This window comes from Strigops habroptila, chromosome 6 (assembly GCF_004027225.2).
Source record: "Strigops habroptila isolate Jane chromosome 6, bStrHab1.2.pri, whole genome shotgun sequence".
NCBI lineage: Eukaryota > Metazoa > Chordata > Aves > Psittaciformes > Psittacidae > Strigops > Strigops habroptila.
In genome coordinates, this window is record NC_044282.2 from 23,340,383 (window position 1) to 23,356,793 (window position 16,411).

At 37.2% G+C, this 16,411-nt stretch overlaps 1 protein-coding gene across 5 annotated transcripts in view; it reads left to right on the forward strand.

Annotated features, from left to right (window-relative positions):
* Positions 1–16,411, forward strand: part of EPHA7 (EPH receptor A7) — a 167,999-nt gene that overhangs the window by 133,252 nt on the left and 18,336 nt on the right. For 3 of the 5 annotated variants that reach the window (XM_030490072.1, XM_030490076.1, XM_030490074.1), the window contains exons 8-14: positions 1,265–1,373; positions 2,051–2,106; positions 6,007–6,132; positions 10,305–10,490; positions 11,047–11,108; positions 12,093–12,302; positions 14,200–14,349. In XM_030490072.1, coding sequence (XP_030345932.1) covers positions 1,265–1,373; positions 2,051–2,106; positions 6,007–6,132; positions 10,305–10,490; positions 11,047–11,108; positions 12,093–12,302; positions 14,200–14,349 — 899 coding nt within the window. The remainder of the gene's footprint in view (positions 1–1,264; positions 1,374–2,050; positions 2,107–6,006; positions 6,133–10,304; positions 10,491–11,046; positions 11,109–12,092; positions 12,303–14,199; positions 14,350–16,411) is intronic. The other 2 variants (XM_030490073.1, XM_030490075.1) reach the window with 1 other exon arrangement.

A 16,411-nucleotide genomic window follows, 5' to 3' on the forward strand; every position in this document is an offset into this window, starting at 1 on the left:
AGGGTTTGTTATTTTTTGTGGGAAGCAGTTGGTACAGGTCAGTGTCAGTAACAAAATAAATCATGTTGATTGGCTGACTTCTCCCAAGACAGAGCAAAGAAAAGACTGGTTTATTTGTTTCTATGGGAACCTCTGAAGTCTGCAACAGGAACCTGATTCTGTGGAATTCATAAAATCCTCATGTAGACATTCCAGTGCAGTTACCACTACTAGCAGTTAACCACTGTTAACATACCATCTACAATTCAGTTAATCAGCTATCAGTTGGGTTTCCTTTTTTTTTTTTTCTCTCTCTTTTCTCTCTCTGCTGCTTCCAAATGCGTCAAACTTTCAGAGTCTCTTGCTTATCGTCACTGCCTGATGTCTCCTCCTTTACTCTCAATCTCTTGGCCTAGATCCTCGCTGCTACAAACCGGCATAGCTCCATAGAGTTCAGTAGAGCTGTGCTCATTTAATGTGAATGAGTACATGACCACCCTCATTAGATGTCAGGCAAGCAATGTGTTTAACAAACCTTGAGGTTTCTCAGGCTAAGTATTTACATCCTCAGTTTGCATTAATGTGACATGCATGCATTTGCATATATTAATAACATTGGCATATCTGAATAAAAAGAGTGATAATGTGTGGATATTTTAGCATGTAGATTCTCTGAAGCATGGAGAATTCCATTTTGTATGTGTGCAGGCACCTTTTTGTTGCTAAATGATAAGTAATAATTGCAACTTACAATGATAGCAGTAAGAGATAAAAATATGCTAGCTGGGATATCTGTGTTAATAGATAGTGTTTTATCTCAAACATTCTTCTTATGGTTAAGACACTATTTCCTTGTGTACCATCAAAGCCATATCAATCAGTTATAGAGGGGAGGCTAGAAGCAGAGCTCTTCAGGTATTAGTCTCCTGGTGTCCTCCCTTATAGGGATATGGAGGTCTTCCCTTTTAGGAAGGAGTCAGCCACTCAGCAAAACAGAAGGCAGCACAGCAGTAGGAGGGAGTGGAAGTGGTTAATAATGACTGTATCACTTTGGCCAAGTCAATTCTAGCATAGCTTCTTCTTGTTCCCTGTAGATGATCATTAACTCATCCAGCATTTGGATGAATTTCCAATGGAAGCCCTTCTTTAGACTAACTCTACTGATGTAATAGTTTCAGGTAAAGGTAAACCAACAGTCTGCAATCATAATGGTTGACTTAATTTTTTGCAGTTCCTTTGTAGGGAATAATTTTAAACTAATCTCTGCTCTGTGCTCCATTTATAGCCACGGCTGTTTCCAGTGAACAGAATCCTGTTATAATCATAGCTGTGGTTGCTGTGGCAGGAACCATCATTCTGGTCTTCATGGTGTTTGGATTCATCATTGGGCGAAGGTATTGCATCAGCATAAGCATGTCTGACCCGAGAACCCGAAACATAGTCTAACCTGGGATAGTACTTTGCAAAACTGAAATGAAAGTAATTTTTAGTAAGGACAATTTTAATTTAAACCCCATTAGCAATTATACAATTTGTCCTCTTACTTTGGCAAGACACACTTAAATCAAGATGTTCTTTTTGTCCTATGTAAATGTGCTGAAAAAGATCCCCTAGCAGGTTCTTTACCTGTACTCCTCAAAGTCCCTCTTTCTGTTCAGTTTTCTCACGTGGAGAGGTTGGACACTTTATCTGATCAGCCTTTAAATGATTTTGCATTCAAGAAAAAGAGGCATAGCAGTAAGTTTAAGAATACCCTCATGTAAAACACTATTCTACTTTCAAGTTCTTTAATCTTCTCTTTTATCCATATAAGTTTTTCACCAGAACTAGAATTTTCTCTTTAGGACCTGTCCCAACTGGTATTTGATGCAAAAACCTTTTGATTGCAACTGTTCATGATTTATTTAAAACTCTGCTGTCAAGAGAATTATAGCCGAAACTTACAAAGGACCTACAGCAGTTAAGTGCTCAGTGCCTGAAAATCCCAGCCTGAAGAACTGATGTTGTCAGGACTTTAGATGCAAGGAAGTAAATATTTATTTACCAGTAAAACTGGTGTCTTTCTTTTCAGGCATTGTGGCTATAGCAAAGCTGATCAAGAAGGGGATGAAGAACTTTACTTTCATTGTAAGTGTTTTGCTTTTTTTCCTCCTTTCGAAAATTCCCAACTGCAATAGTGTAGACAATACTAGAACAACACTCCATAAATGACAAAGCCGTAAGAATTCAAAAATGCTGTGTAAATAGCAAGTTGGAAGTTTGAACACTGTACAAATGTGACCTACACAGAAAGAATGCGATTAAAGTCAACATTGCTCACACAGACGATTTTAATTCTATACATGTGTATGATACACTGCTGTTTTCATTCTCCTCCCCCCCCTCCCCTACTTTTGGTTGCTTTGAATATGTTTCACGCTGTCCTAATAATCCCTCTGAGATGCAGTGTTTGAGAGACATTTAGCTCAGTGACTATATGATCTTTACCTCAGGCAAACTTCAGATTAAGAAAGTCTGGGTCACTGCATCACCCTAACAATGAAGCTGTTCTGCTCAAAAGCTGTTTTCTGCTACTGTGAATACTGTAGCAACAGTATGAAACATAATGTCCTTAAAAGTAGAACACTTAATATGAGAAGAAAGGCCAGCTACTTCTTTACTGTTCTCTCTTCTAGAATCACTGCCTAGCTAAGAGTAGCACCTAAAGCCTCTCTTGTTAAAGTCATAGCTACTGTTGAATTTATGCTAGAACCCTGGGAAAATTCAATAAAATACATCTTTCCCAGGCAATGACAATTGAAAATATAAGGGGAAAGGAAGGCATATGCAAGAATAATTTCACTTTTATCAAAATACTGTTTAAAAAATGTTATATTTTAGCCCTTTCTCATTTCAGTTGTAATATTATTTTGACATGGAAAATTAAAAATGTTTTAATTTCTTTTAGAATCAGTCATTAACTCAGGAAGCATGGTAAAACTAAGTTGCAAAATTATTTTGAGCATCCAAAATTGCAAAATCACATATTAGAATTAAATTGAATATAAGTTCTGAAGCAGAAAAATGCCTGGGTTTTGTCTTCTACCATACCTGATAAGTTTCGTATCAGTAGAATTTGCCATTTAATCATGCTATGCTGTATGTAGCCTTTGTTATCTACCAATAATTGCACCTGTAGCTTAAATCTATCAGAACAGTTTATCTTATTTTACATATGTTAAAATAATGAGCTATTATCATTATGATAATGAATGAAGTATCCACTAGTCACAAATTCATAGCATCTTCTCAATGTGTGCTTTTTTAAATGAGTAGTTCTAGCCAAAGCTGCACTCAAAATCAGACCAAGTTTCTGTTTTACCTTTCTACCCTGAAAAAAATCAGATCAGCTGGAATTTGTTCGTGGTCCCTCAGTTTGGGTGTGTTGCTACCTAAATCGTTTAAATGCAGCAAGTATTAAACTGAGTAGTGACATCATTGCAGCTTTAGTCAATCATTTCATATTCTGTGCAAGAAAGGTGGAACAATAATGGGATAAGAATTATTTATCATGCACCTTGCAGTGCAGCTGATTTTAAAGAATTCATCAAAAATCTGATGTTACTTAAATGTTACTATTCTGAGAGTGATGGATTTGAAATTTGCCTCTCATAGATGCGTTATAAGCTTTTCACATCTTCAGAAGAGCTGGTGCTTTCACTTTTAAAATCCCCCTTTATGTCCTTGAAGAAGATCAACTGTGTATTCTTGTATGTCAGTGTATTAACAAAAGGAATGTGCTAGCTAAATAATTCCTTTCCTTATCTCCATTATTGGTGACATTTTTTGTTTCAGTGAAAGTCTGAGTGAATTAATATGAAAGCTGCTACTTAATGATTAATAGTTGATCCAGAAATGATGACACTTTATAAGTGTTCATTTCCCTCATTTTACTTTCAAGAAATCCGGTTATGCAGCAAATCAGTCAGAAGAGTTAGCATACACAGTCTTTTTAGAATTATAGCACCATAGGTAAGTCGTTTTTTGCTAAGCTAGTTTTTCATCATCTGTTAATTGAAGGTGTAGTATTTAATTTCATTTGATAAGCATGTACAGAACGAGATGGAATCCAGTGCTGTGGTCACCAGCTTGGTTGCAGAGCTGTGAACACCACTTCGGTGTCCTTTTTCTCCATAAAATCATGACAACCTTTTTTCTGTGCTGAGGTACCAGACTGGATTTTCAAAAAACACAACTTACAACAAACACTTACTTAGCACAAAAACTTAAAAGTAGCCCATTTTTTAAAGCATGTTTGAAAGCATTGTGTTTAATAAAGTATCATATTTCATTTCAGTCCCCCTCAAGTCTGTGTGACCTCAAGGGCTGCACTTGAAGATACGAGTACAATGGAGGATTTTAGTCAAGCAGTTCAGATTTATATTTGGTTTCCTCCTACCATTTTCTTCTAACAATGTCTTCAAATCCAGGCCAGCATTATTTCTTGTTGGTATGCCAGGATAGCCTTGGCCTGTCAAAATGTTTTATGACAGCTGAATAAAGAACCATCAGAGGCCCACTAGAGATTCACAAGGTTACCTCCAATCCAGGCCCTTTATCACAAACACAAGAGGATGGCTCCTTCTCCGTCTTCCTGCCTGATAGCACTATTAGAGGAAGTTATCCTATTGCTTTCTTCTAATTTTCTCTAGTCTTTTTTGGTTTTAATAAATAAATATTTATAATTTTAAAAATTTGTAGCATTATCAATACAATTGGAAGAACTGTTTAAATACATAATATGGCAGATAATAACATCTGGGCAACATTTGAAATATTCTCTCTGATTGTAAATTCATTGGATTACTCATACTATTTCTCTAGCTTTTTCTTTCTTATGAGGTTTGGGTTTTTTTTTTTGGTCAGTAATACCATTTGAAACATAAAAACACATGATAACTAAGCTATTTTTTAATAGATTTTCAAATCAAAAGTATTTTGTGTTCAATTACAAGATTACAAAGCAACCATAAATTATTTATTATGACTTTTGATCCTATTCTTGTATATCTGTACATCAATTAGCAGAGGAACATTCTTGCATTTTCATATTAATTCAGTGATTTAATTAAAGCTCAAGACTGTAATACTTGTGAGCTGAATATATTTCATAAAAATTGCTTCATTAATAGATTTCCAGGGTTGCTCTACTTTCACCAGAAGTTTCTACCTCCACCAGAAGAGCAAAAAATAATTTTCCTGAATTAGCAGCAAACTAAGGGAAAAACTATGTGCTGGCTGGAGTGCTACGCTGCCTGAGTTACACCAACTCCTACAATGGAAAAAGATGGGAGCAAAAACCAAGTTGGTGCATATTACTCACTTAGGTGCTTGAGAGAGGGAATAATTGTGACACAGAGCCCACTTTCCCTTCCTATGCCTTTACAAGTGTTTCTTATCTTCATATTCTAATGCAAGAAACATACCTAAAGATAGAAATTCTAAGTGCTGTGAGTAGTTTAACTTAGCTATTGCCACAGTTTGTAAATAATATTATATTCAGTAATTTAAGCAAATTGAAGTAGGTGGAGGAGCCTTTCAAATCCTGATAGAAGAAAGAGAACATAAAGAAATGCTGTTTGTGCAACCTGGGAAAAGAGGATAAGCTGTCCTTACACAGAAAAGAAAGTTTTATCTCCTCTGCTGGTCTTATATCCCTTCCCCTGCTTTATTTTTACTCCCATTCAACCATTGCTTTTTATTCCATTGAGCACTAGAGCACTAGTTAACATTTATTACTTCTTTCACTTCAAGGTGGAGATGCAGATGCTAATGTTAGTAATTTTCAAAGATGGGGTGCTGCATTTGTGTTGGCATGTTTGCAGATGATGCCTAAAACTAAGGTTGCTTCTCAGAGTGTCTCAAACTCAGGCTGTGTGGAAACGGGTTCAGTCTTCCAAGGAGCACTCTGCATAATGAGATTCCTGGGCTGACTGCACAATAAGTGCCTTTGCTTCATCACAGTCATGCTTTCTTACATCATTACAGTTAAATTTCCAGGCACCAAAACCTACATTGACCCTGAAACCTACGAGGACCCAAATAGAGCTGTCCATCAATTCGCCAAGGAGCTAGATGCCTCTTGTATTAAAATTGAGCGTGTGATTGGTGCAGGTAAGGCTGCTGTGGCTTTCTGATTCAACTGTTCCATTTAGCCGGGATCGAAACTCATACATCATAATGACAGGCAAATAATTATACCTCGACTATAGAACTTTTTGCATTTGCCAGAGTGGTTAAGAGCAATGAAGCTGCACTCACTTCAATGCAGGGTGGGGGCGGGGGGGTGTGTGTGGTCTGTGGAAACAACAAAAAAACAAATAAATAAATTAAGAGTCTTGCTTGACACTGAAAGTTTGTGGGTTTCTAATTCTGTGTCTGCTATTAAAAATTTAATTGGAGGGAGGTGGGCAGTTTTGCTGCCTATTATTTATTTTCAGAGTAAAGGTGTTAGGCATGACTGCAAATTCTGCTCTCTTTCCTTTTGCAAGAGGGCTTTTTGACCTCTGAATTTTAGTTCATATGAGTAAGGAAAACTGGTTGCAGCACAAAATCTTAAATAGAGACCAGGAAGGTCTTGTTTCTGTATAACAAAACCTTCCCTAAGGTTGTTTTTTGTTCTACCATTTTTCTTTTTGATACTTTATGAATACAAAAAGTTATTGTTTAACTTCTCATGACTGATTGTAATTGCACCAGCATTACATTGCTTTTCTTCCTCTTGAACTGTCTACCACCTACTTAAGCCATGGTGTTCGTGCTCTAAAAAGGCAGTTTCATTTGTTTGCATTAATAAGAGATGTGACATTTTTATTGCACTACTCCATGTAGTGAAATTAAGTTTCTGTGGGTAAGAAAAATACCACATACATTGGATTCCTGGAGGAAATGTTCTTTTGCTCTCCTGTTGTTGTATGAAAGTATTAGTAGAACAGTTTTAAAATCACCCTATAGATTAGCATGCACTGTAAATTACATATTGTGGTATTATTTAAAAAGAGAAGAAGTATCTCTAAAATAAGCTGGTTTACCTTTAAAAAATCTGCACATTTAGAATTCACAATGCTTCTAAAGTAACCTCACTCATGTTGAATCATGTCTTAATCAAATAGTACTGCTGAAATTAACAACACTGCTGAGCAAATTATTCCTTCAGATGAGTAAAAGCATAAGAATCCAGCCCTTTCTAACTAGTAATTTTTGTGATGCTAGAATGGCAGCATCTTTTCTGACAAAATACACAAAATGCAAATTTTAAATTTAAGATTAGCATAGATAAATTACTCTGAGCTGTATATTTTTATTTAAGTTTAAAACCTATCTGCATAGCAACAGTTCAGAGCACAAAGATATATTCAGTTGGACTTTGCCAGTGCTTTCTGAGCAAAATGCTGAAAATGCTTCAGTTGCAGAGTATACAAATTAAAACGTGTTTTCACTGTTATGACAGACTAATTCCAGAATGTTAATTTTGTTGACTGCAAATGAATTTATTTTTGATTTTAATGAGTATAACTGATAGCAAAAAAAAAAAAAAACCAAAAAACCCAACGTGTCAGTAATAATTCTGAAGAAAGTTAATTAGAAGTGCTGTGGTGAAACCGTATAATGTGTGGGCTGTATCTGTGGCTTTAACCTGTTGATGTAGATAACAAACAGGAGTGAAATGAAATGCACTCCAGGAACAACAGAATGTTAGGCCCAAAGAAGCAGCTGAAACTTGTACATCAAAGAAGAATGTGGAATTTCTGCTAGTGACTGCACCAGAAAAGCCACTTAGCAGTCTCAATATGCATCAGCAATTCTGGTCACATCAACTATTGAGTAGTGCCATGTCTCTCTCAGACAAACAGGGTGCAAGTATGCTTATGCTCAATTTGCATGAGGGATATGTGCTTTCCTTGCCAATATTTTAATTACTATCCTGCTGTGGCCAACTGTCAGGTACAGAATATGGTGTCCACTATTTTAAGTCCTTGTTCGTACCACACATCCTTTGTTTTAGCTTCTTCCTTGTTGACATGCAGAGGTAGTGGCTGTGTGACTGTGCAGTACTCTCAATCTTGTCACATTTTCTGGATCATTTTTGAGCATCATTTGAGCTGAATATACTTTTTTCTTAGCAACAAAAGTAGTTCATTGGCTAGCGTCCTGGCCTGAAATGCATAACATTCAAATTCAGATTTCTGGTTTGCCTAAGTGTGAGTGATCTGCTTTTGGAATTCAATCAAAATCAGGTCACAGAAAGCTGGAAAGGAGTTAAGCCTTGGTGCCTCTATGCCAAGTATCCTAATTACCTGTCTTTGAAGTGTCACATACACACACACTTATACTCCCATTTTCTTTTCATTGTGGAACAAAAACAATTTTGGAAGGTACTGCTAGGGAAAATTTTTATCCTTTAGTAAGTTCTTGTGGCAAGGAGCTGTGAGTGCAGTGAGTGGTGAATTCATTAATAGTCATCCATATTGCTAGTGAAGTGCAGGAGGGAAGTTAAGGCACCAAGCTAAAGGCATGAGCAGCTAGGTGTTGTGTGTGTAGCAGCTATGCCTCATGCTATTCATAGCTATGACGGATATTCAGACCACAACTCCAGTGCCCAAGGATGGTTGAGGGTAAGGCCTCACCTGTGCAGGCAAGAACAGTTATACTCTGCCTGGCCGATTAGCTCACGTACAGTATGGTGTTAACAGAGGTATATGGAGTTGATTGGAGCCTAACCTGAATTCAGCTAGCATAGAACAGGAGGGAGAGGAATTTGATTCTGTATGCAATCAATCTCCTTGTTGAGTGGAGATTTGGCCAAACAAGCCAGGTGGAAATATTAAGGTCCAATCAAAATTATACCCTTCTGGCTGAAGAACTGTGAAGCTGAGGCCCAGGTACTGTTTCTTTTCCTTCTCTAAGCTCTGCTGTTGGGGGTGACAGAACAGTGCCAGAACCAATGATGGTGTCCTAAACAAGATTTCTCAGAACTCATCCATTAGGACACTTCAACATTTACCTCTTCAAGCATTCAGCCCCATTTCCAAGCATGCCTTTATTGCCAGCCAGATGCCTTGCCAAGGTGTATGTGCACTTAAGACCTGATCCCACCAGGTTTCTCAGGACATCAGTCTATATCCCAGAGGGATTCTCTAATCAGCTCTCTGTGTTAGTCTTTCCTAATCAATCATTTTTTTTCAGCACTTACCCTAAAACATGTCTTGGATGTAGGTGTGTCTGCATACTTGCGTATACTCAATAGCTTAATGTTAAGGCACTCCACAGGCAGGCAGGAGATAAATTTCAAACTTTATTTGCTTTGGAGGAGGGACTTGGATCTATATCTCCCATATTCCAGATAAATTGGTAAAGTGCCAGGTTATTAAATATTTTTGTGATTAATCTGTCTTTTTAAAGAGATATTCCCCTTTATTATCAGTAGAAGATATGTTGATAGGGGGGTCTTTCTTTCTCTCTCTGCTGACATGGCTGTAAGGCAAGGGACAATCCTTAAATCTTTCACAGTCTCAATAATAGTGAGGTAGATGTATTGCCATTCGGGTCCGCATCTCACATGCTTCCAATCTCTTTCCTCTCTGATCGCTTGTCTCACAGATTATGACCGTAGGAGCAGGTTTTTTTGGTATTCTTGCTGGCTGTTTGGCCATTTTTTCGTATGATTCTTCAAGTTCCAATTAGTCTATTAGTTTAGAACCTTTTACAAACTTTCAGCATTTGCTTGTGTTTGTTTAATGTAACAAGTCACACCTTTCATTCCATAATCTGCAAAGTAAATTATCTTGCTTGAAGGTAATGTAGTGCTTCATTTAACACCATAATGATGTTAAATTAAAAGCCGCTCTGAAAGACCTTCCTTTTGAAAGAGAAAAAAAAAAAATCAGATCTAAAGATAGTAAGGAAAATATGTAGAACAGAATGACATTTTCGCTTAGAAATTATATTACTTTTTCTATAATAGCACTTCCTTATGAAAGCCATTTCACTTCTATTTGCTATTTTTGAAAAAAAAAAAAGGTAAGAAATTACTAACAAGTCTTTTAAAAGATTCAAATAACAGTCCTCTAGATTGGTTTAACGTGAAGTGTTTACTCTGTAAGGTACTTAGTCAGCAATTCATTTAAAGCACGTGCCTGTTTTTCTGTTCCTAAATAATCCATTTCAAATATGAACATCACATTTAAAGTTTAAACACATACTTAGGTGGCTACTTGAATCAAGGCCTAAAAAGAAAATTAATATTATAGTCAAGAGTAATTCAGGTTTGATCTAATCCATTTTAGGAGAGTTTGGTGAAGTGTGCAGTGGGCGTCTAAAGCTTCCTGGCAAGAGAGATGTTGCAGTAGCCATAAAAACTTTGAAAGTTGGCTACACTGAAAAGCAAAGGAGAGATTTCCTGTGTGAAGCAAGCATCATGGGCCAGTTTGACCACCCCAACGTTGTTCACTTAGAAGGGGTTGTTACCAGAGGTAAGCAGCATATCAATCTGTCAGTCAAATAACAGCATAATGGCAGAAATTACTCTAGCTTATTCGTGGTCAAAGATTCAAATTATAAACAGGCTGCACACTCCTACTGGATTTTCTCCTGATGTGTAACTAACTGAAACAATGCTTACTTTATGCTACAACCTGTGGAAAAGATGCACGCATGATTAAAAGATGAAGTACTTTGAACTCTATTTTGCTAGTTTCATTTAGCCTCAAAGACCATGCAGAGAGACAAGGTTTCTTATGTCCTTTCATATTATCTGAAGTGTCATTATCCCAGAGTCCTGTTCACACAACAGGAGTTAGGAGAGCACACTGTCATTTTGAATTGTATGGTTTAATTTTGTGAATCATGACCACGTTCCATGCAGACATATAAGAACTTATTAGAGCTCAGTAACAGTGCTGGAGGCCTCAGAAATGTTCGCTGTCTCAGTGATTCAGTCCTTCAGAAGAATAACATCTGTTTTATCCAAAAAAGGCACTCCATTTGTGTTACAGTTTCTCAAACAAAATCTGTCTTCTTTTCTTTCAGGGAAACCAGTCATGATTGTAATAGAATACATGGAGAATGGCGCCTTAGATGCATTTCTTAGGGTGAGTACAAAACTGAAAGCATATAAACATTTTAAGCGATATATATAGATTATTATACATAATCACTTTTAAAAATACAGTTTTATATATGTATGTATGCATGCATGATATCCATATAATGAAAACTGTTTTCAGGCTGAAATGGAGCTTGACAAATACTAGCACTTCTCTACGTTATTTCAACAAAACCAGATCAGAAATGAGAGGAACAAAGAGGATCACATGAGAACATTCTAGGAATGTAGGTGATTTAATTTGGCATAGACATGGTGGTTTTATTATTGCCACCAACTGAACTTAAAACCAGTGATACCTGAAGCCCAATCTTCTGCCTTTTGGGAGCAGAATTTTATTGTGTCAGCATGGTGGAAATCGTCATACAAGAATTCTTAAATAAACTATGGTTGTGTTTAAGAGAAAAACAAAGGAGAAAGAAATGCAAGTTCACAAAAATTTAACATTTTTTGAATGTGTGTTCTGAACTGGCTAGTTCTAACTCTTTACCTTGTGTACAAGACAGTGCAAGATAATGTATAAATACTCTATAGAGAATAGAAAGCTTATGTTTGTTTGATAAACTCCAAACTATGAATAAAATTATCAGTAGCTAACATTCCACAAGGAGATAGTCCTTATTTTCTTGATGCAAATAATTATGCTGAGAGATGAAGAGCATAGAGGCAAGCTAAAGAGCTGAGCATCAGGTAATCTCTGTTCAAAAAGACTTGCCAGGACTTGGCCAGAAATTTATAGTGATTAGCAAGTTTTGTTACTTCTAGTACATTAACTACTCACACATTTCTTAACTGAATGTACTGCTTTGTCTCTGAAGCAAATAAAACTTGTGTTTGAAGTGAGTTTCTTTGCCCCAGGATGAATTGCCACAGAAGTAGTAAATAAGTAGAAAGCTGAAGTTGTAAAACTGATTCTTATTTCTCTTCTCAGCTATACTAACAAAAATTGCTACTCCTTTCTTCCCTCCAGAAACATGATGGGCAATTTACAGTCATTCAGCTAGTGGGAATGTTGAGAGGAATTGCTGCTGGAATGAGATATTTGGCCGATATGGGATATGTACACAGGGATCTCGCAGCACGCAATATTCTTGTCAACAGCAACCTTGTTTGCAAAGTGTCAGACTTTGGCCTTTCCAGAGTTATAGAAGATGATCCAGAGGCCGTCTACACTACTACCGTAAGAGAAATTGATGGGTTTTGATAGTTTCGTGATGTGTTTGTTAAGAAGCAGCATAACTTCTAGAGAGTATAGATGAGGGAAATATATTAATTGGTTGAGAAATGTTAACCAGTCAAAATGAAAAGAGTCTTTGCAGAAATCTGACTCTAATTAGGGATTGATATTTTTGTAAGAACATACATTTTTATTTGGAAAATTCTTAAAAAATTTTGCCCCTTGTCTTCATTATTCCCCTCTTCATAATTTTCTGTTCAAACAAATACAGAAGTTTTACCCAGAAAAATTTAATAATCTCATTTACTATGAGTCAATTAAAATATTTGTAGGCTATTACTATTTTTAAGACTAGATTTTATCTCACCAAAGTGTTGACTAACTTGAGGCTAGACTGTGACAAAGCTCAAATTCTGAATCTTCCCTTGCTTTTGGGTGGGACACTTTTCTTAAATAAGCATTCATTGGGCACACTATGCTCTTTATTCTTTTGTTGAGCCAGCTCAACTTTCCCACCCACGGGGCCTTGCTGTACCTATTTTCTCATACTGAGGGAAGGAGGGGCCCTTGGAATCTGCTCCGACAGGCACACAGATCCAGAAAACCGCAGCGGCATTCACGGCTGTCACTCCTGCTGCTTGCCTCTGAGTGAGATCCTGGTTTAAAAATGTCAGACCGAGATTTCAAAGGAGCCATATGACAAGTCAATGGGATTTGTATGCACAAGATGACATTCCCCTTATCTAACTTCAGCCAGCCAAGAGTTAAATGACTAGTGTAAAGCAGACATCTAATCAGCCTTTTAAAATCATTGGAGAAATAAGCACTTCCAGAAAAATGCATCCAACTTAGCTTAGGCAGGTATCTAAGTTTCTATGGTCCAAGTGTTTTCAGAGCCTAAACTTCCTTAGACCCCTTTGAAAATTCTGCAAATGATCAACTATAGTATATGATAGTAAGTGCTGCTTTTGATGTTGATGGAAGTAATTACAAATGCGCTCTATGGAAGATGATAGGGAAATTTTTTGTAGGAGCTTAATGGAGTTCAACAAGTTCATGTGCAGGGTCCTGCACCTAGGGAGGAATAACCCCATGCACCACTACAGGCTAGGGGTTGACGTGCTGAAAAGCAGCTCTGAGGAGAAGGACCTGGGAGTCCTGGTGGACAGCATGTTAACCATGAGCCGGCAATGTGCCCTTGTGGCCAAAGAGTCCAGTGGTATCCTAGGGTGCATTAGGAAGATGTTGCCAGCAGGTTGAGGGAAGTTATCTTCCCCTTCTGCTCTGCCCTGTGAGGCCACATCTGGAGATCTTTGTCCAGTTCTGGGCTCCCCAGTTCAAGAAAGACAAGGAACTACTGGAGACAGTGCAGTGGAAAGCTACTAGAATGATTAGGGGACTGGAATATCTCTCTTATGAGGAAACACTGATAGTGCTGGGCCTGTTTAGCCTGGAAAAGAGATGACTGAGACAGGATCTTACGAATGCATACAAATATCTTAAGAGCAGGTGTCAAGAGGATGGGGCCAGACTCTTTTCAGTGGTGCCCAGTGACAGGATGAGGAGCAATGGGGCACAAGCCGAAGCACAGGAAGTTTCATTTGAATATGAGGAAAAACTTACTTACTTTGAGGGTGACAGAGCACTGGAACAAGCTGCCCAAAGAGGCTGTGGAGTCTCCTTCTCTGTAGATATTCAGAACCCACCTGGATGTGATCCTGTGCAGCCTGCCGTAGATGAACCTGCTTTAGCAACAGGGTTGGACTAGATGATCTCCAGAGGTCCCTTCAAACTCCAACCATTCTATGATTCTGCAGTTCTGTAAAAAAGAAAATTTTCCTCTTTTCTTTTCTTTTTTCTTTCTTTCGGGTTTCTTTTTTTTTTTTTTTTTTTTTAATAGGGTGGAAAAATTCCAGTGAGATGGACAGCTCCAGAGGCCATCCAGTACCGCAAATTTACATCAGCAAGTGATGTGTGGAGCTACGGAATAGTTATGTGGGAAGTAATGTCCTATGGAGAACGGCCTTACTGGGACATGTCAAATCAAGATGTAGGTTGCATGTTGCCTATTTATGAGCATGTGTATGGGTTAGAAAAACAAAAATTACATATTGTAAACACATGCATATGTTTTTCACCATATATGCATAAAATGTTGGTTTAGAGATAAGATTTATCGAAATAGTGTAGGGTTCTAACAAAATGAAGAAGTTACAAAGCTTTCGCTTTTTACCTATATCTCTAAATCAATATTAAAGCTGAAATAAAAGAAGATAAAAGTGTAAATGATGAGTCAGTTTGACACAGTGCAAAATTGCTAATATTTGGCAGGTCTCAGTGTCAAAGATTTCATGGACTGTCAAAATATGGGCAAACAAGTCCGTGGGGCAGAGAAGGAGAAATATTTACATTCCCTAGACACCCAGTAGAGTTTCATTTCTTTTGACACCTTCCTTCTGTACTAGACTCAAACATAAAAGAAGTCTGACAGGAATATAAGATGCCTCAAAGGCAAACCTTACCTATCTTTCAGGGAACAGTAAGGAAAAACTTTTAAATAGAGGAGAAATTTTGGTATCTTCATGCTTCTTGGATTTTGAAAAGTATTTCCTCTATTGAAAACTGCAAGTAAAGCACATGACGGAACCTTTTTCGTAGAACAGCTAATTACCAGTTCTAGCAGTTTCATCTCTTTTCAGAATCTTATATATTAATCTTCAATAGCACCTAGTAAAAAGATGCATCAATTGCTTGGTAAAATAATTTAAAATATTCTTGTAAACTGTGATCTTCAAGCGTGTCCTCCGAAAACATATACACATCCTACCAATCCCGTAGATAAATCTATCATGCAAAAATATAGAACCATCTTATGATCAGTTTTTTATTCTCCTTCACAGTTACCAATGGAATATTTAACAGAAATAAAAAATGCTAGCTGTGTCTCTTCTAATTTTGCATATACACTCAGGTAGTTTATATATCTTAAATGTATCATTTTGCCTAAAAGTGGATGTGGGTGTAGTCATAGACCAGATCTCCTAAAAAATATGTCTCCCTGACTTTGGATCTTTAGATGTCATGTCCTTAATTCTGCCCCTCTTCGTTTAAGTCATTATTTTACACTGATGGAGGATACAAATTTGTGCTGTGATCTCTTTTTAAAAGTCCTCCTTTTAGCAGTGCCTGGAGCTAGGGTGCACCACAGGAGCACCCATCCTACAAGCTCCCCGTGGAGGAATAGCAGGCTGAGCACAGGTGATACACAGAGTCCCCTCAACTTCTCTGAGCAGTGGGCTCCCCTCAGTTTAATCCTTACTGGTAACAGAAACCCTCAGACTGCTGCACTTTACCCTATTCCCCAATTAGACTGCTGCTGTTTGCCTAGTTCTCACTCATTCTGTTACTGACCCTAGTGCAGATTAGTTTTTCAGAAAAGGACAAGAGTTTAGGCTTGCATACTTTTTCCTTGCTGTACTCTGGGATTCATTACCATTATTATGATTATTAATTTGTAGAATTGTTATATACCCAGAAGCAGAGTGATAACATTACGTTGTCCAGTTACCTGTGTTTAATACTTCCTGGTCGGCAACCAGTATATGCAGTGAACAGACCTAGCGCTCTTCTAATCTGCTTTACATCATCAGACAGCCTGATTATGATAGAAGTGTACTTGACTCTTACCATTATTCCCTTTTTCTCTTCTTGCAGCAAAAGCAGAATTTACATACATATTGTGGGAAGTATAAATAATATAAATCAATGCTCTTAGTAAGAACTCCAGCTGTGTTCTCTTTGTAGCTTTGCTTAGTTAAAAAAAAAGGAATACAGATTTTTGGAACCCCATTCCCACTTTTCTTAGCAGAGTAGACACTTGTAGTACCCTTTGAAGTGCCCAAGTTTTGTATAATTTTTTTTTTTTTTTAAATAAACTTTATTTACCAATATTTTAGAATGTTTTCTTCAATGTTTTGGACATTTCCAGAAATTCCATCCATCTGTAGCTAACTCATTATTTTATATTTCTCAGTTTCACCCTTCTGGCTCAGAACACACATTGAAGAAACTGATTCTGCAGTATCCCAAAATCCTTTTAAAAATTGCCATCT